Source organism: Macaca mulatta, chromosome 16 (assembly GCF_049350105.2).
Source record: "Macaca mulatta isolate MMU2019108-1 chromosome 16, T2T-MMU8v2.0, whole genome shotgun sequence".
NCBI classification, from domain to species: domain Eukaryota; kingdom Metazoa; phylum Chordata; class Mammalia; order Primates; family Cercopithecidae; genus Macaca; species Macaca mulatta.
This window is the reverse complement of record NC_133421.1, coordinates 9,844,070-9,870,549: the sequence shown is the minus strand read 5'-3', so window position 1 is coordinate 9,870,549 and position 26,480 is coordinate 9,844,070. Positions and strand designations below refer to the sequence as shown.

Below are 26,480 nucleotides of genomic sequence, written 5' to 3'. Positions count from 1 at the left end.
AAGAACTGTTAGAACTAGTAGGACCGGCCGGGTGCGCTGGCTGTACATGCCTATAATTCCAACACTTTGGGAGGCCAAAACAAGCAGACCACTTGAGGCCAGAAGTTCAAGGACCAGCCTGGCCAACATGGCAAAACCTCATCTCTACTAAAAATGCAAAACATTAGCCAGGCGTGGTGGTGTACCCCGGTGTTAAAAAAAAGCTAGTAAGACCGTGGGATGGTAATAGATATTCCTTGGGAAACGAAGTCCCATGTCAATGATTGAATGGTACTGGTGGATGAAACAAAGTGAAGCTGGTTTCTTTACTGCAGGACTTCTCAGAGCCTTTTTTTGTTTTTTGAAACAGACTCTCATTCTGTCGCCCAGGCTGGAGTGCAGTGGCACGATCTCGGCTCACCGCAACCTCTGCCTCCTGGGTTCCAGTGATTCTCCTGCCTCAGCTTCCTGAGTAGCTAGGACTACAGGCATGCACCACCATGCCTGACTAATGTTTGTATTTTTAGTAGAGACAGGGTTTCACCACGTTGGCCAGGCTAGTCTCGAACTCCTGACCTCAGGTGATTTGCCCGCCTCAGCCTCCCAAAAGTGCTGGGATTACAGGTGTGAGCCACTGTGCCCAGCCTCAGAGCCTTTAAAATGTCAGTTTGCAGAAGATCTTGAACCCAGGCTTAGAGTAAAGAGCATTTTGCAAATGTGCAGTTTCTTCATTTCTGCAAGGCATAGTTTTGGCCAGGCCCACTGCCTCAGGCCTGTAATCCTAGCACTTTGGGAGGCTGAGGCAGGTGAATCACTTTAGCCCAGGAGTTCGAGACCAGCCTGGGTTTTTTGCAACATGGCAAAACCCCATCTCTATAAAAAATACAAAAAAAGAAAAAGAATGCAAATGCACATTTTTCACATTTAAAATTTTGGATGTGTCATCAATACATTCATTTAATACACACAGTTTTTCCTCTCAAAAGAAAGTTATTAAGTCAGTGGTTTTACACTCAGTAATGTCTTAGAATCAGGAATATACATGATTAACCAGCAATGCTGAGGAAGGGAGTTTGAAGCCCTTTTAGTGGAGGAGCTTCAGGACCTGGAAGTACGTTCCACTTAACTGAGACTCTTGCTCAGAACTTTGAAAAGTTTCCATCTTTGTCTGCTTCTCAGGATTCTGCCCTGCCCCTCCGCTCTGCATCTGACAGCTGGGATCTTGGGATCCTCTTTTCCTAAGCTTGCTGGAATTCCTGCAGTCCTCATATGAACTCCCCTGGCCTCATCACCATCCTGTCTTAGGGCTGTTCTAACTAAGGAATCCCGGTTTAGACAACTGAGTATCAAGTTCTCCCCTTAAGGAATTATCTGATCACAGTGGCATGTAGACTCCCTTTGGGGTATCTGTTTTCTGCAGGATAATCTCCTGACATATCTCCATGTACACAGACATAATATTTCCATTGGAAACAGATCCTGCCATCCCTGTTAGGCGTCATCAAGCCTGTGCTCAAGTTCACTTGGACTCTGCTTTATTCTGGAAATATTAATACACGGGCTACAGCTCTGGCAGCGTCAAAACTGGCCAGACCAACAGACCTCCCAGGAAAGCAAAACTCCTTTCCCTCACCCATGAAGCTGTACTCATCTTGTTGGATATGAGACCTATTTCTTATTTCTTCCATTTATTCACCTGACTCGCTTTCAGAGTCCTCTATGCTGCGTGCCTTCATTCCTGATGCCCTCTCTTGTCTCTTCCGCAGACCTGCTGAGGCTGCTCCTTATCCCAGGCCCCCAGACTGTATGGTCCCTGTGGCAGCAGCCAGTGTTGTCTCAGGAAGCAACAGCATTTGAAGATATGACCAAATATTGGAATTATTTAGAAGCCTTTCAAAAGGATTGCTACAGAGACACAATGCTGGACAGTTATGAGAACACGGTCCCACAGGGTAAGGACTCAGAATCTTCCTTTATTAATCTTGTGGACAATTGTCAAAAGGAAACCGTCGTTTAAAAATATTCCCTGCCGGGCGCGGTGGCTCAAGCCTGTAATCCCAGCACTTTGGGAGGCCGAGACGGGCGGATCACGAGGTCAGGAGATCGAGACCATCCTGGGTAACACAGTGAAACCCCGTCTCTACTAAAAATACAAAAACTTAGCCGGGCGAGGTGGCGGGCGCCTGTAGTCCCAGCTACTCGGGAGGCTGAGGCAGGAGAATGGCGTGAACCCGGGAGGCGGAGCTTGCAGTGAGCTGAGATCCGGCCACTGCACTCCAGCCTGGGTGACAGAGCGAGACTCCGTCTCAAAAAAAAAAAAAAAAAAAAAAAAAAAAAAAAATTCCCACAGCTTTCTTCTTGATTCACGCAAAATTAGGACAGACTCTTCTGCCATAAGCATTTTTTTCTTTTTTTTTTTTTGGAAACAGTCTCCCTTTGTCGCCCAGGCCGGAGTGCAGTGGCGCAGTCTCGGCTCACTGCAACCTCCGCCTTCCGGGTTCAAGCCATTCTCCCTGCCTCAGCCTCCCGAGGAGCTGGGATTGCAGGTGCCCACCACCGCACCTGGCCAGTTTTTGTATTTTTAGTAGAGATGGGGTTTCACCATGTTGGCCAGGCTGGTCTCGGACTCCTGACCTCAAGTGATCCGCCCACCTCAACCTCCCAGAGTGCTGGGATTACAGGCGTGAGCCACTGCGCCTGGCCAAGAGATTGTTTCTGTTGATCATGGGAAGCCTCAGAAGCAATGCCTGGTACAAATTTCAGTTTAAGAGTTTGCTGTTATTATGTGGTACCTTTTAGCAACGTTCTCCCATTTATATTATTGTAAAGGGTACTGAGGGTAAGATTTTAGCCTACTGCCTTAGGAGTTTCTGTTTATCCTCTCTCCTGTTCAATTAATGAAAACCAGTTGATTAGGTTTCATGCTATAAGCTAATGGCTTCGTTGTTTTTTCTGTTTGCCGAAAGTCTAAAACCTCTACATATTTGTGATTTAACTGATGTCAAATTCTATTGCTATGCTGTGGTTTTGGATGGTGCCAGTCGGCTTTCTAATTGCTTTTTACTATGACTCTATTATCATTCTTCCATATAATCATCTTCAAAAATTATATGAAAGAATTGATGAGGAACTCCAGAGGGGAAGTCTTCCAGGTGGGAGTGTCAGTGAATTTAACTTTGTTCTCTTTTTTTCCTTTCTTAGCATCCTTCTTACAGTTCTCCATGATGCCTCAGAGAGCTGGAAATGATCCACCTGGTGTTTCAAATGTGAATGAAATGGAAATGGAGATAAGTAACATGAGAGAAACGTTTCTTATGAGTGTAACAAAGTTAGTAGAAAGCAAAAGTTACAACAGCAAGGTATTTTCCAAAGAAAAGTACTTTCAAACAATAAAGGAAGTTAAAGAAGCTAAAGAAAAAGGGAAGAAGTCATCACGTGATTATCGCCGTGCGGCAAAATATGACGTGATCTCTGTACAGGGCACAGAGAAACTGATAGAGGCTACTCATGGAGAACGTGATCGAATACGGTATTATGTACATAAAGAAGAGTTGTTTGATATTCTTCATGATACACATCTCAGTATTGGACATGGTGGGCGGACACGCATGCTCAAGGAGCTGCAAGGAAAATATGGGAATGTCACCAAAGAAGTTATTGTCTTATATCTGACTCTGTGTAAACAGTGCCACCAGAAGAACCCAGTACCCAAGAAAGGCCTTCCGCCCAAGCCCATGACTTTTAAGGACATAGACTCCACGTGCCAAGTTGAAATACTTGACATGCAGTCAAGTGCCGATGGTGAGTTCAAGTTCATTTTATACTACCAGGACCACTTGACCAAGTTTATTATTTTACGGCCATTAAGAACCAAACAGGCCCGTGAGGTGGTCAGTGTCTTATTAGATATTTTCACAATTCTTGGTACACCCACTGTGTTAGACTCTGACAGTGGCGTTGAGTTCACAAACGAGGTTGTTCAGGAGCTCAATGAGTTGTGGCCAGACCTAAAGATTGTGTCTGGTAAGTACCACCCTGGCCAAAGCCAGGGCTCCCTGGAAGGAGCAAGCCGTGATGTGAAGAACATGATAGGTACCTGGATGCAGAGTAACCGTTTATGTCACTGGGCCAAAGGCCTCCGATTCCTGCAGATGGTGAGGAATCAGGCTTTCGACGTTTCCTTGCAGCAAAGTCCATTTGAGGCAATGTTCGGTTGTAAAGCCAAATTTGGGCTATATTCCTCAAACTTGCCCCGGGAAACCGTGGCTACTTTACAAACAGAAGAAGAGCTAGAAATTGCTGAAGAACAGCTAGAAAATAGCCTTTGGATCAGGCAGGAAGAAAGAGTTGAGATTGGAGCAGACAGATCTGATATGGATGATGACATGGATCCCACTCCTGAAGCTACAGAACCCAGCACCTCACAAGGGGCTTCCGGTCTCCTCTGCTGGTGAACAGATGGCTGCTGGGTGGACAGTCACAGGTGTCTCTCTGAGCATAGTCATCTGAGAACTGTTGCCAGAGGCCCCGGGGGAAAGGATTGAAGGCTGCACTCTCAGGTCAAGTTGTATATGGTAGCCCTTGCTCAAAAAGGGAAAAGTTTGGGTCTGTGTATTTATTCTTAGGGCTACCATAAAAAATTACCACAACCTGGCCGGGTGCAGGACTCATGCCTGTAATCCCAGCACTTTGGGAGGCCGAGGTGGGCAGATCACTTGAGGTCAGGAGTTCAAGACTAGCCTGGCCAACATGGTGAAACCCTGTCTCTACTAGAAATACAGAAATTAGGCAGGCTTGGAGGCGTGTGCCTGTAATCCCAGCTAACCGGGAGACTGAGGCAGGAGAATCACTTGAACTCAGGAAGCAGAGGTTGCAGTGGGCCGAGACCATGCCACTGCACTCCAGCCTGGGTGACAAAGCAAGACTCTGTCTCGAAGACAAAAAAAAAAAAAAAAAACAACCACCACCTGGGTGACTTAACAGAAATTGAGTCTCACAGTTCTGGAGGCCCAAAGTCTGAAATTAAAGTGGTTAGTAAGGTAGGTTCTTTCTGAAGGCTCTGGGGGAGAATCATTCCATGCCTTTCTCCTTTCTCTAGTGGCCCTCGGCAATCCTTGGTATTCCCTGGCTTGTGACAGTGTAAGTCCAGTCTCTGCTTCTGTCTTCTTGTGGCCTTCTCCCCTGTGCTGTATGTATTCTTTCCTGTCTCTTGTAAAGACATCACTGGACACCGAACCCATGTCACTGGATTTAGGGCCCACTCTAATGAGGATACTCTCATCTCGAGACCCTTACCTTAATTAGATCAGCAAATACTCTTTCCAAGTAAGGTGACATTCACAGGTACTAGGGACTTGAACTTGGACTTATCTTTTTTATTTATTTATTTTTTTAGAGACAGGGTCTCCTTATATTGCCCAGGCTGGTCTCAAACTCCTGGGCTCAAGGGATTGGCCTCTGAAAGTGCTAAGATTACAGGTGCATGCCACCACACCCAGCCAGGATTTTTTTTTTTTTGTCTTTCTTTTTTTTGAGGCGGAGTCTCACTCTGTTGCCCAGGCTGGAGTGCAGTGGCACAATCTGGGCTCACTGCAGCCTCCACCTCCCCAGTTCAAGCAATTCTGCCTCAGCCTCCTCAGTAGCTGGGACTACAGGTGCGCACTGCTACGCCTGGCTAATTTTTTTTTTTTTTTGGAGACAGAGTCTCACGCTGTTGCCCAGGCTATAGTGCAGTGGCATGATCTGGGCTCACTGTGACCTCCGCCTCACAGGTTCAAGCGATTCTCCTGCCTCAGCCTCCAAGTAGCCAGGACTACAGGCACGCACCCCCACAAACCCAGCTAATTTTTGTATTTTTTAGTAGAGATGGGGTTTCACCATATTGGCCAGGCTGGTCTCAAACTCCTGACCTCGTGATCCACTCGACTCAGCCTCCCAAAGTGCTGGGATTACAGGCGTGAGCCATCGTGCACGGCTGGACTTACCTTTGTAAGAGACACAGTTCTACTCATTATAGTCAATAGAAAAATACGGGCCGGGCGCAGTGGCTCAAGCCTGTAATCCCAGCACTTTGGGAGGCCGAGACGGGCGGATCACGAGGTCAGGAGATCGAGACCATTCTGGCGAACACGGTGAAACCCCGTCTCTACTAAAAAATACAAAAAACTAGCCGGGCGAGGTGACGGGCGCCTGTAGTCCCAGCTACTCGGGAGGCTGAGGCAGGAGAATGGCGTAAACCCGGGAGGCGGAGCTTGCAGTGAGCTGAGATCCAGCCACTGCACTCCAGCCTGGGCGACAGAGCAAGACTCCATCTCAGAAAAAAAGTAGATGAAGGAAAAGTAATGAGAAGAAAAGAGGTTCATCTAAGACGCCATAGAGACTGGCCACCTTACCAACTGGGCTTTGTTTCCCACTTCAGGAGAAACCGTATGTGCCATCCCTTTTCTCAGAGCATTATGCACAGAGAATTGTGTAACTGCATGAAACATATTAAAATTCGGTCAGAAGTAAGATATGACTGGAATTTGGGTATGCGTCTGCCACTTGTCTGTGTCTCAAGCACTTAAAAACATATCCTATTCCTGGCACAGTTCAGTACATTTCGGGAAGTGACCAATAGTCAGGGAAACAATCGAGGTTTCTGGAACAAAATGCAAGAGTTGGCCTGAGATCATTGCTCTACCTAGAGAGGAGGAGGGCAAGGCCAGTCTGGGTCAGGGTTCAGAGTAAGGATGACTGACCCAGCCACAGAGGAGGACAGTGCTCAGGACCTGTGTACTCCTACGTTCCCAACGCCTAAGACAGCGTGCCCAGCCCATGGAAGGTGTTCAGTGAATTTAATGAATAAATGATTCTACTAAAATGGGCACGGGGAAGGAGAAAGGGCCTGCAGTCTTTTATTCTTTTTATTTTATTTTATTTTTATTTTGAGATGGAGTCTCACACTGTCGCCTGGGCTGGAGTGCAGTGGCACGATCTTGGCTCACCACAGCCTCCGTCTTCCAGGTTCAAGTGATTCTCCTGTCTCGACCTCACGAGTAGCTGGGATTACAGGCACCCACCAGCACGCCCGGCTAATTTTTTGCTTTTTTAGTAGACACGGGGTTTCACTATGTTGGCCAGGCTGGTCTCGAACGCCTGACCTCATGATCCACCTGCCTCGGCCTCCCAAAGTGCTGGGATTACAGGCATGAGCCACCACGCCTGGCCAGTCTTTTATTCTTTATACAGGTGTCCTTCCTGCACATCCCAGAGCCATCTAAGACCCATCCTGATTGTCACTGATGCCAGTTCCCTCTTCTGTAAGGGGCAGTAACACGCCGGTGCTGCCTACCTCACAGGAATGTCCTGAGAGACAAGCGAGATTCTGCATGTGAAGGAGCTTTCTCTCTGAATGGTGAAGTTCTACAATGCGACTCATCTTTGCCGCGAGCAGACCCTGTCCTCCACGTGAGAGTGGGAGAGCTTTGCTCACTGCCATTTCTTCTCAGATTCAGCAGTGTGAAGTTGGAAGGGATCCAGGGAAGCCGCATTATTATTACATAGGAAGTGACATCACTTCCCAGCTTGTTTTGGGGGCCAAAATCTTGCTCTGTTCTTGGCCAGCACCTTACTTTCCATCCCCCTTCCAACCCATTGTCTTTCTTTGTAACTCAGCCCAACAGGTCTGGGAGGCCCAACTTTGACTGAGGATGTTACCTTCCCCTCCCCAGTGCTGACCTCCTCCCTCCTAGTTACTTGGCATACCGGGAACCACATCATCAACTCGTGGGTAAAAGGTGACACATGAGCCATAACACTGCTTGCTTTCCCAGAGATGCCTGCAAATAACCAAGGTTTCCAGGAGCTGCCGCATCACTCTTCCTCTTTGCATCTTAATGTTGGCAGTGGGAAAGAGTGAGAGGTGGATTCCTGGACCCAGTCTTTATTTCAGCCTCTGCATTATTTCAGCATCTGGAATAGAGGTCACCAACTAGTGTGCCACAAGCTAGTCTCAGCTTGCAAATATATTTTGTCCACATAATGTTTTTAGTTTTTTTTTTTTTTAAACAGAGTTTCACTCTTGTCGCCCAGGCTGGAGTGCAGTGGTGCCATCTCAGCTCACTACAACTTCCATCTCCCAGGTTCAAGTGATTCTCCTGCCTCAGCCTCCCGAGTAGCTGGGATTACAGGCGCCTGCCACCACGCCTGGCTAATTTGTGTATTTTTAGTAGAGACGGGGTTTCGTCGTTTTGGTCAGGCGGGTCTCGAACTCCTGACCTCAGGTGATCCACCCACCTTGGCCTCCCAAAGTGCTGAGATTACAGGCATGAGCCATGGTGCCCAGCCTTTTAAATTTTTTTTTTTTTTTATTAATTGCCAACTCTTTAAACACTGGAGAGTTCATATAAAAATCTGGATGTCTAGCACCTCTTGAGAATTCGGCATATGTGGCCACAGTGGGCCCACAATTTCTGCATGGCAGCAAATGAGGAGACGCACTGCAGTGCATGTGGCACTCTCCAGGTGGCCACCCTCAGCCACTCACATGCACGTGCATTTCTGTGGCCCAGCGCTGAAGAAAGGCCAGTTCAGGGCGTGGTGCCATGCACCTGTAATCCCAGCTACTTGGGAGGCTGAAGTGGGGGGTCACTTGAACCTGGGAGGCCGAAGTTAAAGTGAGCCGTGATTGTATCACTGCACTGCAGCCTGGGTGACAGAGACCCTGTTTCCAAAAAAAGAAAAAAGGCCAGCAACAGAACTGTATATCTCTAGGAACTTATGATAGAAGTGACATTTCAATCAGTGGGAAGGCATGTATCATTCAGTTAATGGTGCTGGATCAATTGGCTGCCCATTTGACAAAAATGAAGTCTGACCCCTAAACATTAAACATATAAAAATAACAATAAAAATATTGGGGGGCCGGGCACAGTGACTCACACCTGTAGTCCAAGCACTTTGGGAGGCCAAGGTGGGTGGATCACCTGATGTCAGGAGTTTGAGACCAGCCTGGCCAACCTGGCGAAACCCCATCTCTACTAAAAATACAAAAATTAGCTGGATGTGGTGGCAGGCGCCTGTAATTCCAGCTACTCAGGAGGCTGAGGCAGGAGAATCACTTGAACTCAGGAGGCAGAGGTTGCAGTGAAGAACCAAGATTGCGCCATTGCACTCCAGCCTGGGCAACAGAGCAAGAATCTGTCTAAAATATATATATATATATATATAGGGGAAAAAATACTTTTGTGACCTTGGAGAAAAGTATTAATATATTTGGCTACATAAAAGTAAATACTGGTACGGAAAAATAATGCCATTTAAAAAACAGAAAATAGGCTAGGTACAGTGGCTCATGCCTATAATCCCAGCACTTTAGGAGGCCAAGGTGGGCGGATCACCTGAGGTCAGGAGTTCGAGACCAACCTGGCCAAAATGGCAAAACCACATCTCTGCTAAAAATACAAAACTTAGGCATGGTGGCAGGTGCCTGTAATCCTAGCTACTCAGGAAGCTGAGGCACAAGAATTGCTTGAATCTAGGAGGCGGAGGTTGCAGTGAGCTGAGATCGTGCCACTGCGCTCTAACCTAGGTAACAGAGGAGACTCACTCTCAAAAAAGAAATTTTTGTTTTCTAAAAATCTGTTATGATTTTCTTTCTCATCCTTGGCCATTTCTTCTAGTCTCAGTTTTAGCTGTGACTTTTCTGTATGAGACTCCCTTATGCCTCTTCTAGGCTCCAGCCTTCTGACTACTATGGGCTTCTCAGAGTCAATAATCTCCCCTAACATATTCTTCCTTCTGTTTTCCACTAGTTCTACTAATGGCACCATGGGTCACCCAACCCAGAGACATCGGTGTATCATTCTCCCTCACTGCCCCTAGCTAATTTGCTAAATTATGTCATCCCTACCAGTGGCAGATTATATTTTCCAAATGTCAGTGCAACAGTATATCTGTCACACATGTTCTTCTAGAACTTTGCACTTCCCTATCAAGAGATGGAGTTTTTATCATCCCTCCTTGAACCTAGGCAGAAATTTGTTCTTGCCTTGACCAGTCTAGTACGAAAAAGTAATAATATGTGGCTTCTGAGGCTGCTATAAAAATACTACCTCACTCTCTTGGAATAGTCACTCTTGAAACCCAGTCACCATGTTATGAGGAAGCCCAAGTCACATCAAGAGGAGGCAAAGCCCTGGGCCCTCAGCCCTGAGCCAACAGACAGAATCAATCTGCCAACCATATGAGTGAGCCATCTTAAAAGCAGACTCTTGGCCAGGCGCAATGGCTCACACCTGTAATCCCAGCACTTTGGGAGACTGAGGCGGGTGGATCATGAGGTCAGGAGATCGAGACCATCCTGGCTAACACAGTGAAACCCCGTCTCTACTAAAAATACAAAAAATTAGCCGGGATGTGGTGGCGGGTGCCTGTAGTCCCAGCTACTTGGGAGGCTGAGGCAGAAGAATGATGTGAACCTGGGAGGCGGAGCTTGCAGTGAGCCGAGATCACGGCTCTGCACTCCAGCCTGGGCGACAGAGCAAGACTGCGTCTGAAAAAAAAAAAAAAAAGAATCTCCAATGGGCCAGGTGCGGTGGCTCATGCCTGTAGTCCAAGCACTTTGGGAGGCTGAGACAGGAGGATTGCTTGAGCCACAGGGTTCGATACCAACCTGGGCAACATAATGAAGCATGGTATTAATTAGCCAGGTATGGTGGCTCGCACTGTAGGCCCAGCTACTTGGGTGGCTGAGGTGGAAGGATCTCTTGAGCCCAGGAGGTTAAGGCTGCAGTGAGCTACAATTGCACCACAGCGCTTCGGGGGGGGAAAAAAAAAAGAATCTGCAGTGGCTCCCCCTTACTCACAGGATAACAACTTAAACCTGGCATCCAAGTTGGACTGTCATATGGTCCCAACTACCTTTGTGGCTTTGGAATTGAGGCATCAGGTCTAGGCACATGAATTTCCTGGTTGCACTTGTTTTGTGTGGCGTGGCAGGAAGAAACTCAGGCCATCGGCTACTCTAGACACTGCCAGAGTCACTTATTCTTTCCAGAACTTGGCTTCTTCATCTAAGGTGAGAGACAATTGAACCAACTCGTATTAAAGTTCTCTTCCAGTTCTGCCCTGTGTAGTGTGAAAACTGTCATCTTGTACTTTTGTACTTCCTACCTCTTCTAGAACCCCGGCCTGAGCTTCCTGCCAGGGGGCGTGTCCCCACTTCCGAGGTGGAGAGAAGATGGGAGACTTAGACATGAACGCTTTCTGTGAATGTTCTCTGTTTACCCACTTTTTCAGAACTAGCTTTGGCCTTATATTGTGGAATAGAATCTGTTTGTCTGCAGCTCTAGGGGTAGAAGGAACATTTTCTTCTGATATTTCTGAGATCCCTATTACCAATGGTTTTTTGAGACTAAGCATTGGAATGTCATTAGTACTGAGAAGGAAGGGCAGCTGGGAAGGCAACCAAAAAGCTCAGACTTACATTCTTGCTTCCAAATTATTTTGCATGCTTTCTGGACGTCAGTACAACAGACCATTGAAGTATGGTTTGCCAAGGTTAGGTTCAATCACGGCATGAGCCCGTTACCTCTGTAATTACTTTAACCTTCTTCAATTTGGTGACTTCGGGTTGTTGAATTGTAAGGGGGAAAGGTTTTTCGTTTTGTTTTGTTTGTTTTAGTTTGTGATTTACAGTTCTTCCTTCCATTTGTTTTGTGAAAGCTTTACAGAAATTGATCTGAAACCTGAGATACTTTGAAATATAAAAGAGCAAGAGTTATCTCAGGACTTTCATTCAGAACGTTGACTGATGGCAAAACAAGTTTGTCCCTGGAATCTTCAGAATTTTCTTCGGAATTCTGTCCCTTTGAACTTATTGAATTTGGTTTCTTTTTTAGTTCCTGGTTCTTCCTTATTTTTATCATGGTGCTAATCTTTGTTTACCCAGGTTCTGACATTTTTACCCTAGAATTAATTACCCCAGATGGTCGACTCTACTGTGTTTTCCAAGCAAACAAAGTAGGCAGGAAACGTGAGCTTCCTGCACAAATTGCTTTTCCGTTTTAATATGAGACTTTGCCTTTTAGAATCATATTTTTCGTATGTTTACTTTTCTTAGTTATAATTGATTATTATTATTATTTGGTTTAGATCTAGTCAGAGTTTCCCTTTTCCATTTAAAATTTGGTCCTGATATTTTGCTTTTTGCTTCCCCACATCTCAGTTTGTTCAGTCTTATTGTTCTATTTAATTTGAATTGCTACATCCTTTCTGTTGACTAGCTCCTCTTGATCAGAATAACTTTTCCACACCTGGAACTTTGGCGTAGGAGTTCTCTTCACTTTTATGCATTTCCCGTGACATTACAGGGTGAGTACGTAGCAGATGAGTGCTTGTGAGCCTTTCCTCTGGTTTTCACACAGATAGCTCACTCCTAACTTTGGTGAGTCATTCAGTGGCCAGATGTTTGCCTCTTTCCTCCTCCCCACTCTACCCCCACAATTCAGTGTACTGTTCTTTGAATGACATCCCCTCTGTTTTTGCCTCTCTTTCTCCTGATTGCAATGGCCGGAATGCTGGAAATGGCTGCCTTAAATGTAGGGACCATTAGGATCTTGCTCAATACAGAACCCAGGTCACCTGTAATAACACAGCTGCCTTCCAGTCCTGAAACCCTGCCTTTCTGCCCTGAGTGGGGTGCAGAGAACCAGTCCAGACACCTGAAACTGCCACCCTTCTTCATCTCCAGATGCAGGGGCTCTCTGTATCAGGAAGAGAGCCTCTCTGAAAATCTACTGTCATTCTGGGCTTTTTTGTGACCAGCTCTCCTTGCCTACCCCTTCTCTAGCCTGTCAGTTTCACTCATTCATTGGACATTTATAAGCCCTAAGGCATCCTGCTGGCCTTTGGAGGTACCAACAGGTAAAGAGACTGCTAAATGCAGAAAAATGGGCACAGAGTAAAGACTTGTAAGTCTGTAAAGGAGTGCTCGGTGAGAAGTCACACAAGCTAAGTTTCTTTTTTTTTTTTTTTTTTTTTTGAGACGGAGTCTCGCTCTGTCGCCCAGGCTGGAGTGCAGTGGCGCGATCTCGGCTCACTGCAAGCTCCGCCTCCCGGGTTCACGCCATTCTCCTGCCTCAGCCTCCCGAGTAGCTGGGACTACAGGCGCCCGCCACCACGCCCGGCTAATTTTTTGTATTTTCAGTAAAGTTGGGATTTCACCGTGTTAGCCAGGATGGCCACGATCTCCTGACCTCGTGATCCACCTGCCTCGGCCTCCCAAAGTACTGGGATTGCAGGTGTGAGCCACCACGCCCGGCCGAGCTAAGTTTCCAAGGACCATCTGCAGATCACTGCTGAACATTCTCCATCCTGCCTACTTTGTATTATAAGAGGACTTCTTGCAGGGGAAGTATGGTCAGCAGGATCCTCACTCAGAGACCTGGCAGACACCACCTTAACCCGGTGATCAAAGTTAACCTCCCCAGTATATGTGCAACTACTGCTGCCCCGACAGGATGCACTGAGAACGTTTCTGTGACATTTCTACCACAGATACGCTACTTGCATCCAATTATGAAGAGACAAGAGACAAACCCAGATTGAGGGGCATTCTGCAAAATAATTGCCCTGTACTCTTTAAAAAATGGCAATGTTGAGAAAGACAAAGAAAGACTGAGGCGCTATTCCAGTTAAAGTAGGCTAGAGACATGGGAACCAAACACAATGCATGATCCAGGATATTCTTTTATTACAATGAGCATCATTGGGACAGTTGGCAAAATGTGAATATTGTCTGAAGATTATAATATTGTATCAAAGTTAATTTCCTGATCTTGAGGATTGTACTGTGGTTATGTAAGAGAATGTCCTTGTTTTTAGGAAATAGATGTCGAAATATCTTGAGATAAAGAGCATTATGTCGGCGATTTATTATCAAATAGTACAGAAAAATGAGTGTGTGTGTGTTTGTGTGTATGTGTGTGTGTGTGGACAGAGAGAAGGGAGGGACAGAGAGATATAAAACAAATGCAGCTGGATGCGGTGGCTCATGCCTATAATCTCAGCACTTTGGGAAGCCGAGGCGGGCAGATCACGAGGTCAGAAGTTCGAGACCAGCCTGACCAACATGGTGAAACCGTCTCTACTAAAAATACAAAAATTGGCCTGGCGTGGTGGCACGCGCCTGTAATCCCAGCTACTCAGGAAGCTGAGGCAGGAGAATTGCTTGAACCCAGGAGGTGGAGGTTGCAGTGAGCCGAGATCGTGCCACTGTACTCCAGCCTGGCAACAGCACGAGACTCCTTCTGAAAAAAAAAAAAAAAAAAATGCAGTAAAATGTTAACATTTGTGGGGAATCTGGGTGAAGAGTGGGAATTCTTTGTACTATTCTTGCAACTTTTCTGTAAGTCTACAATTACATCCAAAAAAAGTTAGAAGAATTGACAAGGTCCCACCAAAGAGGAGAGACAGCTTTGAATACAGAAATACAGCACAGTAACTTGGCAGTTTGTTTTTTAGCCTGCAAAGGCAGTATTCATGCGAGTGAGAGTCACTTGTCTTCAAGTCCTGGCATTTTATGTAGCGGATCCCAAAAGCTGCCTGAAAGCCCCCAGGCCTTATGTCGTTTCCCCTTCTGTTCACAGGTATCTTCCAGGCACTCACTAGAATATGGTGTCTGACAAGTTTCTCAGCTAACCAGGCATGGAACCAGAATTCTCAGCGATACCAAGGACAGTTTCTATCGCACTGACCAGGCTTCACCCTAGACAGTGGTCCCCTACTGAGAACAATTCTTCCTTTCCCCTGGCTACAAAATAGGGATTCCTGGCCTATTTCTGCCAAATGCTCTATGGAAGCAGAAAATCATAAGTCTTCTGTTTTCTCCGTTATAGAAAATTAGGCCAGGTGTGGCGGCTCATGCCCATAATCCCAGCACTTTGGGAGGCCGAGGTGAGTGGATCACTTGAGGTCAGGAGTTCGAGACCAGCCTGGCCAACATGCTGAAACCCTGTCTCTGCTAAAAATACAAAACTTAGCCAGGTGAGGTGGCGGACATCTATAACCCCAGCTACTCAGGAGGCTGAGGCAAGAGAATCACTTCAACCTGGGAGGCGGAGATTGCGCCACTGCACTCCAGCCTGGGCAACAGAGCGAGACTCTGTCTCCATTAAAAAAAAAAAAAAGAAAGAAAAAATAAATACTATTCCCTCTTTCTTGGCCCTTGGTTTTTGGGGTGCTTTTGTATTGTTTAATAATGGACTTTATTTTTATTTTATTTTTATTTTCGACACAGAGTTTCGCTCTTCTTGCCCAGGTTGGAGTGGAATGGCGCAATCTTGGCTCACTGCAACCTCCACCTTCTGGGTTCAAGTGATTCTCCTGCCTCTGCAAGTCTGTAGTTTACATTAGGGTTCACTCTTTGTGCTATGCATTCTATTGTGTGTGTGTGTGTGTTTGGAGACAGGGTCTTGCTCTATTGCCCAGGCCAGAGTGCAGTGGCACAGTCACGGTCCACTTCAGCCTCAAGCTCCTGAGCCTAAGTGATCCTTCCACCTCAGCCTGCCAAGTAACTGGGACTACAGCATGTGCAACCATGCCCGGCTCATTCTATGGGTTTTGACAAATGTAAAATTACATGTAGCTACCATTAAAGTATCATACAGAATAGTTACACTGCCCTAAAAGTCCCCTGTGCTCTAGCTAGCTATTCATCCCTCCCTTCCTACTCCCCAAACTCCTGGAGACCACTGATCTTTTTACTGTCTGTAGTTTTGCCTTTTCCAAAATGTTATATAGTTGGAATGATATAGTATGTTCCTTTTTCAGACTGCCTTCTTATACTTCGCAATGTGTATTTAAGGTTCCTCCATGTCTTTTGTGGCTTGATAGTTCATTTCTTTTTTTGCACTGAGTAATATTCCATTGTCTGGATATACCACAGTTTATACATTCACCTACTGAAGGATATCCTGCTTGCTCCTAATTTTTGGCAATTATGAATAAAGCTGCTATAAACATTTGTGTGTGGTTTTTGGGTAAGCGTCAGATTTTGGTTCATTTGGATAAACAGGAGCACAATGATCGCGAGATCATATGTTAAGAGTATGTTTAGCTTTTTAAGAAATTGCCAAACCAGGCCGGGCGTGGTGGCCCACTCCTGTAATCCCAACACTTTGGGAGGCCGAGGTCAGAAGTTCGAGACCAGCAAGGCCAACATGGTGAAACCTCGTCTCTACTAAAAATGCAAAAAAAGTAGCCAGGCGTGGTGGTGCACCCCTGTAATCCCAGCTACTCAGGAGGCCAAAGTGGGAGAATTGCCTGAACGCGGGAGATGGAGGCTGCAGTGAGCCAAGATGGCACCACTGCACTCCAGCCTGGGCAACAGAGCGAGACACTGTCCAAAAAAAAAAAAAAAAGAAAGAAAGAAAAGAAAAGAAATTGCCAAACTGTCTTCCAATGTCGCTGGCCATTTTGCCTTCCCACCAACAATGAACGAGCATTCCTGTTGTTCCACATCATTGCTAGCTTTTGGTGTTGTATTTTGGATTTTAACTATTTTAATAGGTGCAGTGGTATCTCATTGTTTTAATTTGCAATTCCCTTGAAAACATACTATGTTGAACATCTTTTCATATGCTTACTTGCAATATGTATATCATCTTTGGTGAGATGTCTGTAGATCTTTTGCATATTTTTAAATCTTTTGCACATTTTGTAATTGGTTAGTTGAGTTTTAAGAATTCTTTGCCTGCTGTGGAAAATAGTCCTTTATCAGATATATCTTTTGTTTTTTCTTTTTTTTTGAGACGGAGTCTCACTCTGTCGCCCAGGCTGGAGTGCAGTGGCCGGATCTCAGCTCACTGCAAGCTCCGCCTCCCGGGTTCACGCCATTCTCCTGCCTCAGCCTCCCGAGTAGCTGGGACTACAGGCGCCCGCCACCACGCCCGGCTAGTTTTTTGTATTTTTTAGTAGAGACGGGGTTTCACTGTGTTAGCCAGGATGGTCTCGATCTCCTGACCTCGTGATCTGCCCGTCTCGGCCTCCCAAAGTGCTGGGATTACAGGCTTGAGCCACCGCGCCCGGCCTCAGATATGTCTTTTGCAAATCTTTTCTCCCAGTGAGTGCTTTGTCTTTTCATACTCTTGAGACACTTAATATTGTCCAGGCTGGTCTTGAACTACTGGCCACAAGTAATCCTCCATCCTCAGCCTACCCCATGGCTGGGCTTGGCCCAACACTTGGTTTTTATTTACCCTATTTCTATTTCTCTGTTTCAGAGCTGGCTGGCTAATCTTGGCTGGAGCCAGAGACTACAAACTTGAACTAACAATGATAGAGATTTTTAAAAGAAAAAAAAAAGCTGTTTTCAAGATAAAAGTTTACTTACTCCAGTGCTGTGAAAATCAAAATCAAGATGCTTAGCACTCAGTCACTTTAGGAAACTAATAAAACCTAAGAGTGTTTCTTGGTTTTGTTGTTTTTTTTTTTTGTGAGACAGAGTCTTGCTCTGTCACCCAGGCTGAAGTGCAATGGTGCGATCTCGGCTTACTGCAACCTCCGCCTCCGGGGTTCAGGCGATTCTCCTGCCTCAGCCTCCCAAGTAGCTGGGATTTCAGATGACCACCACCACACCCAGCTAATTTTTGTATTTTTAGTAGAGACAGGGTTTCGCCATGTTGGCCAGGCTGGTCTCGATATCCTGAGCTCGTAATTCACCGACCTCTGCCTCCCAAAGTGCTGGGATTACAGGAGTGAGCCACCGCACCCAGCCAAGGGTGTTCTTTTAAGACATTAGAAAAAAATTAAAATTTTTTTTTAAATTTTTAAAAAAAAGACATTAGATCAGGCCGAGCACAGTGGTTCACGCCTGTAATCCCAGCACTTTGGGAGGCTGAGGTGGGTGGATCACTTGAGGTCAGGAGTTCATGGCCAACATGGTGAAACCCTGTCTGTACTAAAAATACAAAAAAATTAGCCGGGCGTGGTGACACACTCCTGTAATTCCAGCTACTCTGGAGGCTGAGGCACGAGAATCTCTTGAATCCCTGGGAGGCAGAGGTTGCAGTGAGCTGAGATTGCGCGACTGCCAGGCTGGGTGATGGAGTGAGACTCAGTCTCAAAAAAAAAAAAAAAACCAACAACAACAAAAAAGACATTAGATCAAAGATATAAAGAATATATGGTAGCCCCCTGCTTATCCACAGGAGATACAGTCCAAGATCCCCAGTGGTTGCCTGAAACCGTGGATAGTATCAAACCCTATATATACTGTGTTTTTTTCCACATACACATCCATGATAAAGTTTAATTTACAAATTAGGCACAGTAAGAGATTAACAGTAACTGATAATAAAATAGACAAATTATAATGCTCAGAATGATATGTAATTTAAAACTTAAGAATTGTTTATTTCTGAAATTTTCCACTTAATTTTTTTTTTTCTTTTTTGAGACAGAGTCTTGCTTTGTTGCCCAGGCTGGAGTGCAGTGGCACAATCTCAGCTCGCTGCAACCTCCGCCTCCCCAGTTCAAGTGATTCTCCTGCCTCAGCCTCCCAAGTAGCTGGGACTACAGGCATGTGCCACCACACCCAGCTAATTTTTGTATTTTTAGTAGAAACGGGGTTTCACCATGTTGGCCAGGCTGATCTTGAACTCCTGACCTCAAGTGATCCACTCACCTGGGCCTCCCAAAGTGCTGGGATTATAGGTGTGAGCCACTGTGCCTGGCCATGCTTAATAATTTTGGACCCCAGTTGACCACGGGTAACTGACATCATGGAAAGCGAAGCAAAACCACCAGATACCTTGATCTTGGATTTCTTGATAATGAGAGAACTACTGATAATAAGGAACTACCAGTAGTGAGGGAACTACTATAAATTCTAATCTGTATTGAGGAACGAAGACACAATCATCAAAAGCATACCTGTGCTGTAACTTAAAATCTTTCCATTCTTTTTCTTGTTTGTCTCTTTGTTTCTTTGTTTTTCAGACAGGGTCTTACTCTGACACCCAGGGGCTCACTGCAGCTTTGACCTCCTGGGCTCAGGCAATCCTCCCACCTCAATCTCCCTTGTAGCTGGGACTACAGGCCTGTGCTACCATGCCCGGCTAATTTTGGTATTTTTTGTAGAGTCAGAGTTTCACCATGTTCCTGAGGCTGATCTCAAACTCCTGGGCTCAACCAACCTACCTGTCTTGGATTCCCAAAGTGCTGGGCTTCCAGGCGTGAGCCACGACCCTGCCTCCCTTCTTCTTCTGTCAAGATTATTTGTAAATGTTTCCTTCGTTATTCAGACTTCACACATTTATTGTTCTCTCTGGTGGAATATTACCAGCCTCTTCAAGCCTTGCTGTTTGATTGTAATTCAAATTAAGGTCTGAAAATCCTAGCTATGTAAGTATTGGAGTTGTCTTTGTAAAGCAGAACAATTTTAGTTTCAATCTGTTTTAATCCTCCCTTTAGCCAAAGAAGTTGTGTCCATCAGCACAGTCTCAGTTATGCTAAGGTAATAAACAACCCTGAAATCCTAGATGCTTACAGCAACCAGGTTAAATTCTCACTCACACCGTGTGTCTTGGTCTGCTCAGGCTGCCATTGCAAAAGTCCATAGACTGGGTGCCTTAAATAGCAGAATTATTTTTCTCACAATTCTGGAGGCAATAAATTCAAGATGCAGGTTCTGGCTGATTCCGTTTCTGGGGAGGGCTTCCTTCCTAGTTCAAAGGCAGCTGCCATCTAGCTATGTCCTCACACGGCCTTTCTTCAGTGCATGTTTGCAGAGAGAAAGAGACAGAGTTTTGGTGTCTCTTATAAAGAACCACTAATCCTATTGGATAGGGCGCCCACCCTTATGACGTGATTTAACCCCACTTACCTCCTAAAAAGCCCCATCTCCAGATACAGTTACATTGGGAGTAAGGGCTTCAACATATGAATTTCAGGGAGAAACAATTTAGTCCATAGCACTACCTATCCATCAAGCATCTGCTGTGGGCTCTGCTCCATGTCTCCTCATTCCAGCACCCAGGGTGACAGATCAGCCACCACTTTGAATGTTGTTACTGTGGCAGAGGGAATTAACACTAGTAATTAAATGTTCCACGTCCACTTCCAAATCTCCTACGAAATGTCTCTGTGTCTCAAGCTAACCTGAAACACTGCGGGAAAGAGACTTCTGGAAAACAGTTGCAGTTTAGCTAAGCTGACACAATCCACCAAATAGGTAAGGAAGAAAGAATACCAATCCTAGGCCGGGCACGGTGGCTCACACCTGTAATCCCAGCACTTTGGGAGGCCAAGGCAGGCGGATCACATGAGGTCGGGAGTTCAAGACCAGCCTGACCAACATGGAGAAACCCTGTCTCTACTAAAAATACAAAATTAGCTGGACGTGGTGGCGCATGCCTATAAATCCCAGCTACCCAGGAGGCTGAGGCAGGAGAATCGCTTGAACCCAGGAGGCAGAGGTTGTGGTGAGCCAAGATCATGCCATCGCACTCCAGCCTGGGTTGGAATAGAGACAGGGTTTCACCATGTTGGCCAGGCTGCTCTCGAACTCCTGACGTCAGGTGATCCGCCCGCCTTGGCCTCCCAAGGGGCTGGGATTACAGGCGTGAGCCACCACGCCCGGCCCTAATTTTTTTAAATAAGGCTTCAAATAATTGCTTGGCCCTTCCCTCTCTTCCACCATGTGAAAACACAACAGAAGGCACCATCTTGGAAACAGACAGCAAGCCCTCACTAGGCACGGAATCTGCTGGTGCCTTGATCTTAAAGTTCCCAGATTCTAGAATTGTGAAAAATAAATTTCTGTTCTTTATAAATTATCCAGTCTCAGGTACTTTGTTAGAGAGTGCAAATGGACCAAGACATTCAATTAAAATACATTTTAGACTGGGTACAGTGGTTCATGCCTGTAATCCCAGTGCTTTGGGAGGCTGAGGCAGGAGGATCACTTGATGCTGGGAGTTCGAGACCAGCCTGGGCAACATGATGAGCTCCCTTCCGCCATCTCCAAAAACACTTTTTTTTTTTTTTTTTTTTTTGAGACAGAGTCTCGCTCTGTTGCCCAGGCTGGAGTGCAGTGGCGTGATCTCGGCTAACTGCAAGCTCCGCCTCCCAGGTTCACACCATTCTCCTGCCTCAGCCTCCCGAGTAGCTGGGACTACAGGCGTGTCCCTGCACTCCTGTAGCTGCCTGGTATCGTGGTTTCATCTGGAGGGATAGACATGACCCAGATCAGCTATGGATGCTCTCTTGGGAGGCTGGCCTCTCTGGGCAACATGTCCAAAGCCTGATGGGCATTGCCAGCACTCCCCAAGCTGGCTTTAAAACCCAAATGTGCAACTTACCTTTTGGACCTAACCCGAATGCTTTCCTTTGTCGCCATGTTTTATTCCTGCTGTTACATAGCGGAGGGTGTGGGAGGCTTGGGTGGAAAGCTATAGCAGCCAGGGTGGATGGTGGTTTCCAGGGCACAGGCCCTATGCATTCTGTCATCGGAGCTGGACACAAAGGGTGGGAATGCCGCCCAGGACACACACCTGGGCGAACCACCTGTGCTGTGGTGCTCGTTGTTCAACCTGCCTCTTATCTTTGAGCCTTTTGGCTTTTGAATCCTTCACTATGCTTAAGCCAACAAGATGGTAGGTGATACCTCTCTCCTAATCAGCGCTACCTCCTCCACCCACTAACTAGCAAATGTTGGGTCAGAGATAACAAAGAAAAAGAGGCGTAGCTCTCCAGAGGTATTTGCCCATGTACAAGTATGCTCTGGTAGAGGTTGGGCAGGTTTAGGGACTAGCAGGTGCCAAAAGGCTCCTGGGCAGCAAGAACTGGAAAACAAACTTGTTCTTTCTCCCTTCCTCTCCCTCCTCCTCTAGCTTGCCTCAACAACAGCCAGATATGAGAAAGAAGAGACGGACAGTTTATTCCACATCACTCAAGCTCAATCAAGTCAGGCAGAAAGCAGAGGAGTGCAAAGCTGGTCCAGCATCCTCCCTTTCTCATTCCTTGCAATGATGAGGACCAACCTATTCAAGGGCTGTGGGGAGGATGAGGAGACAGGGTCAGAGGAATGGACTGAACTTGGTGCCAGGAGCTCAGAAAAGGTTACAGGTGTGTATCCTTCCGCTCAGGATCCAGGACCCCCTCCTGGGTGATGGGGGTGTCTGTGATCATCTGTGCCCTTGGAGGTTCTTCCGCTGAGCCGAAACTGCTGCTGCAGGACACGGTGCCACTGGGGTGGCTCAGAATCAGACTCCAGAAACTTTTATAGTTGAAGTAGCAAAGGATCGCTGGGAAAGGACAGGGACAGGGGAGAGGAAGGTTGTGACTGGGAGGTAAAGTGACAAGCAGGGTGAGGCCAAAGGGAAGATAAGATCCTAAAAATCTAACCCTGGGGATCGCCAGCCTCTTCCCTCCACACTTTCCCTGACCTAACTTTCCCATGTCCCTTCCTTCCCCCAGGGCCCTCTGGCCACTCACCGCAGCTGACATATAGGATGAGCACCAGCCAACCAATGAAATAGCTCCATCCGATGGGGATGGATACATTCCTCTCCACCTCGAAGATCCAGATGTTAATGGGGAACAGCATGAGGGTGAAGAAGATGAAGGTCACTAGGAGACAGGAAGCAGAGGGTCTCGTTGTCATGCAAGAGTCCCACAGGAGGCTCTTCCTCATCTGCTGGGCTAGAGCCACAAACCACATCACCACGCACAGAGTGACTGGCCCCTGAGGTTCCAGGAGTCAACCCCTCCATTTCTACCTCTCTTGTGACCAGGAAATGATGTAACCCGATTCTCGGCTCTGTTCTCCCACCACCCACAAAACCCCCACACCACCCCCAAAGAAGAGGGAGAAGTGCCCAGGAAGATGTGGGTTAGGAAAACAAAGGACCTTTTTCCAGAGCTAAGAGGCACCTTCACAGAAGCTCAAGATGGTCCCGACCAAGCCGACAATGGGCAATTTCTGAACAGCGGGCAGGTAGGGCAGGTGCAACCAGATGGTGAGGATGAGGCCCAGCCCCAGGGTCAGGTTGAAGCTTAACTTAGCCACCTTAAACATGGGCTGATTTGTCCACAGCTTAAAACTGTCTGGGGAAAATGACAAACAAAAAGATCAACTAAGGATTCACAAAAGACGAAACATAAAAATGAGCAAATACAAGAAAACGTACCACCGGGTGCGGTGACTCAGGCCTGTAATCCCAGCACGTTGGGAGGCCGAGGCAGGTGGGTCACAAGGTCAGGAGTTCAAGACCAGCCTGGCCAACATAGTGAAACTCCATCTCTACTAAAAATACAAAAAGTAGCTGGGCATGGTGGTGTGTGCCTGTAGTCCCAGCTACTCGGGAGGCTGAGGCAGGAGAATCGCTTGAACCTGGGAGGCGGAGATTGCGGTGAGCCACTGCACTCCAGCCTGGTCAACAGAGCAAGACTCTGCCTACAAAAATAAACAAAAAAAAAGATAGAAAGAAAATGTACGGGCCCATTAATAACCAGAGAAATGCACATTTGAAGTAACACTGAAATATTGCTTTCACTTCTTTTTTTTTTTTTTTTTGAGACGGAGTCTCGCTGTGTCGCCCAGGCTGGAGTGCAGTGGCGCGATCTCGGCTCACTGCAAGCTCTGCCTCCCAGGTTCACGCCATTCTCCTGCCTCAGCCTCCCGAGTAGCTGGGACTACAGGCGCCCGCCACCACGCCTGGCTAATTTTTAGTATTTTTTTTTAGTAGAGACGGGATTTCACCATGTTAGCCAGGATGGTCTCGATCTCCTGACCTCGTGTTCCGCCCGCCTCGGTCTCCCAAAGTGCTGGGGTTACAGGCATGAGCCACCGCGCCCAGCAGCTTTCACTTCTTAAATAAGCCAAGATCCTTGATATGGAGATTGTTTGATAATCTCAACCGCATGCAAATGAATACCTCAACAGAAAAGAAAATGGACAGAGGACTTAAACTGCAGTTCTCCAAAGAAGGAGTACAAATGTCTGATCAACATATGAAGCTCAACACAAAGAATTGCTAATTAAATGTGATTTGTGAAAAACCATCGAGGCCGAGCATGGTGGCTCACACCCGTAATCCCAGCACTTTGGGAAGCTGAGGTGGGAGGATCTCTTGAGCCTAAGGGTTTGAGACCAGCCTGGACAACACAGGGAGGCCCTGTCTCTTTGAAAATATACAACTGGAGCTGGGTATGGAGGCTCATGCCTGTAATCCTAGCCCTTTGGGAGGCTGAGGTGGGCGGGTCACTTGAGATCAGGTGTTCGAGACCAGCGTGGCCAACATGGTGAAACCCCATCTCTACTAAAAATACAAAAATGAGTGGGGCATGGTGGCACGTGCCTGTAATCCCAGCTACTGGGAGGCTGAGACAGGAGAATTGCTTGATCCCGGGAGGCCAAGTTTGCAGTGAGCTGAGATCGTACCACTGCACCCCAGCCTGGAGGACAGAGTAAGATTCCATCACACACACACTATATATATATATATACACACACACACACACACACACACACTTGGCTGGGCTCACACCTGTAATGCCAGCACTTTGGGAGAGCAAGGTGGGCAGATCACAAGGTCAGGAGATCAAGACCATCCTGGCCAACATGGTGAAACCCCATCTCTACATACATATATATATAAACTGTCAAATTAGCAAAGATCAAAATAAGATTGATAACACCTAGTATAGGAGAGTATATAGAGAAAAGAGGTCCTCTCACACACTCCTGGTGGGCAGCATTTGTGGTGAATGATCTGGCATAAAAGATCCAGAAAATCTACATTCTTTTACCGTACAATGCTTCTTCTTAGAATTTATGTTAAGGAATAATCAGATATCTGCAGCAAAATCTGGGCACAAGAATCTTCTTTGCAGAGGTATTAATATGTCGGCCAAGCATGCTGGCTCATGCCTGTAATCCCAGTACTTTGAGAGGCTGAGGTGGGTGGATCACTTGAGGTCAGGAGTTTGAAACCAGCCTGGCCAACATGGTAAAAACCCTGCCTCTACTAAAAATACAAAAATTAGCCAGGTGTGGTGGCACCTGTGTGTAGTCTCAGCTACTGGGGAGGCTGAGGTGGGCGGATCGCTTGAGCCCAGGAGGCAGGGGTTGCAGTGAGCTGAGATCACGCCACTGCACTCCAACCTGGGCAACAGAGTGAGACTCTGTCTCAAAAAAAAAAAAAAAAAAAAAAAAAAAAAAAAAAAGTCCAATAAGCTCCTTGATTTACAAGAGATTTGTAAAATAAATTATACTATACCCACACATTGGGTTATTGTGTGTTCATTTAAAATGGTGATAGGTGATAGACTAGGCACAATGGTTCACAACGGTAATTCCAACACTTTGGGAGGTGGAGGCAGGAGGATCACTTGAGCCCAGGAGTTGGAGACCAGCCTGGGCAGCATCGGGAGACCCTGGTCTCTACAAATTAAAAAAAAAAACAGTAGCCAGGCATGGTGGCATGCACCTGTGGTTCCAGCTACCCAGGAGCTTCGAGGTGGGAGGATCACTCGGGCCCAGGAGTTCGAGGCTGCAGTGCAATAAACTACAATCACACCACTGCACACCATCCTGGGTGACAGAGTGAGACACTGTCTCAAAATAAAAATAAAAATAAATGCTTGTCTCTGAATAGAGTGTCTCTGGAAAGAAACAGAAGAAACTGAGGAGGGAGACTGGATACCAAGAGATAACAGACTCACTTCATTATACAATCCTTTGTATTCTTTGAATATTCACTGTTTATACACTACCTAATCCTAATTAAATAAATTTTAAAAATCAGTGATGTTCGGCTGGATGCGGGGGCTCACACCTGTAATCCCAGCACTTTGGGAGTCCGAGGCAGGTGAACCACCTGAGGTCAGAAGTTCAAGACCAGCCTGGTCAACATGGTGAAACCCCGTCTCTACTAAAAATACAAAAATTAGCTGGACATGGTGGCGGGGGCCTGTAATCCCAGCTACTTGAGAGGCTGAGGCCGGAGAATCACTTAAACCTGGGAGGCAGAAGTTGCAGTGACCTGAGACCGCCACTGCATTCCAGCCTGGGCAACAGAGCAAGATTCTGTCTCAAAAAAAATAAATTAATAAATTAAAATAAATTAAATTAAATTAAACAAATAAATAAATAAATAAAAATAAAAAGCCTGGCTGTCTTTGAGTAGCTCCATAGAGCAAGGCGCCTACATGAGTTTCAGAGCCAGACACACCTGAGTTGCAATTCCAAACCTGCCATTATTAGATTGATCCATATGAAATGGCTCCTTTTGTAGGTGAAAAAGCAGTCAAATATTAGCATGTCATTTGGTTCAATCTACTAGCTTTATGACCCTGAGCAAGGTACTTAATCTCTCTGAGTCCCAATTTTCTCATCTCTAAAATAGGGATCATTATCTCTATCCTTAGGGTTGACTGAGGACTAAATCGAACAAATGAAGGAAGTGTACAATAAAGGATAGCTTTTGTTTCCCCAAATTTATTATGATAAGGAC

At 46.3% G+C, this 26,480-nt stretch overlaps 2 protein-coding genes across 16 annotated transcripts in view; one reads left to right on the top strand and one right to left on the bottom strand.

The window, feature by feature from the left end:
• KRBA2 (KRAB-A domain containing 2) overlaps positions 1–23,115 on the top strand; it is a 25,645-nt gene extending 2,530 nt beyond the window's left edge. For 2 of the 14 annotated variants that reach the window (XR_013406076.1, XR_013406069.1), the window contains 3 exons: positions 1,746–1,931; positions 3,181–4,798; positions 5,610–6,489. Coding sequence is in view for 4 of the 14 variants with exons in the window: in XM_028836001.2 (XP_028691834.2) it covers positions 1,721–1,931; positions 3,181–4,433 (1,464 nt within the window). In the remaining 10 variants the exon portion in view is untranslated. Of the gene's footprint in view, positions 1–1,698; positions 1,932–3,180; positions 4,799–5,077; positions 5,119–5,609; positions 6,490–7,166; positions 8,000–13,248; positions 13,876–14,217; positions 14,293–14,609; positions 15,984–21,854; positions 22,090–22,440 lie in introns of those variants that run through there. The other 12 variants (XR_013406078.1, XR_013406074.1, XR_013406070.1 and 9 more) reach the window with 12 other exon arrangements.
• Positions 21,351–26,480, bottom strand: part of ODF4 (outer dense fiber of sperm tails 4) — a 20,809-nt gene continuing 15,679 nt past the window's right edge. The window contains exons 2-4 of one of the 2 annotated variants that reach the window (XM_077970309.1): positions 22,897–23,070; positions 22,459–22,593; positions 21,351–22,268 (exon numbers count right to left, since the gene is read on the bottom strand). In XM_077970309.1, coding sequence (XP_077826435.1) covers positions 22,084–22,268; positions 22,459–22,593; positions 22,897–23,070 — 494 coding nt within the window. In that variant the 3' untranslated portion in view covers positions 21,351–22,083. The remainder of the gene's footprint in view (positions 22,269–22,458; positions 22,594–22,896; positions 23,071–26,480) is intronic. The other variant, XM_001112797.5, reaches the window with a different exon arrangement.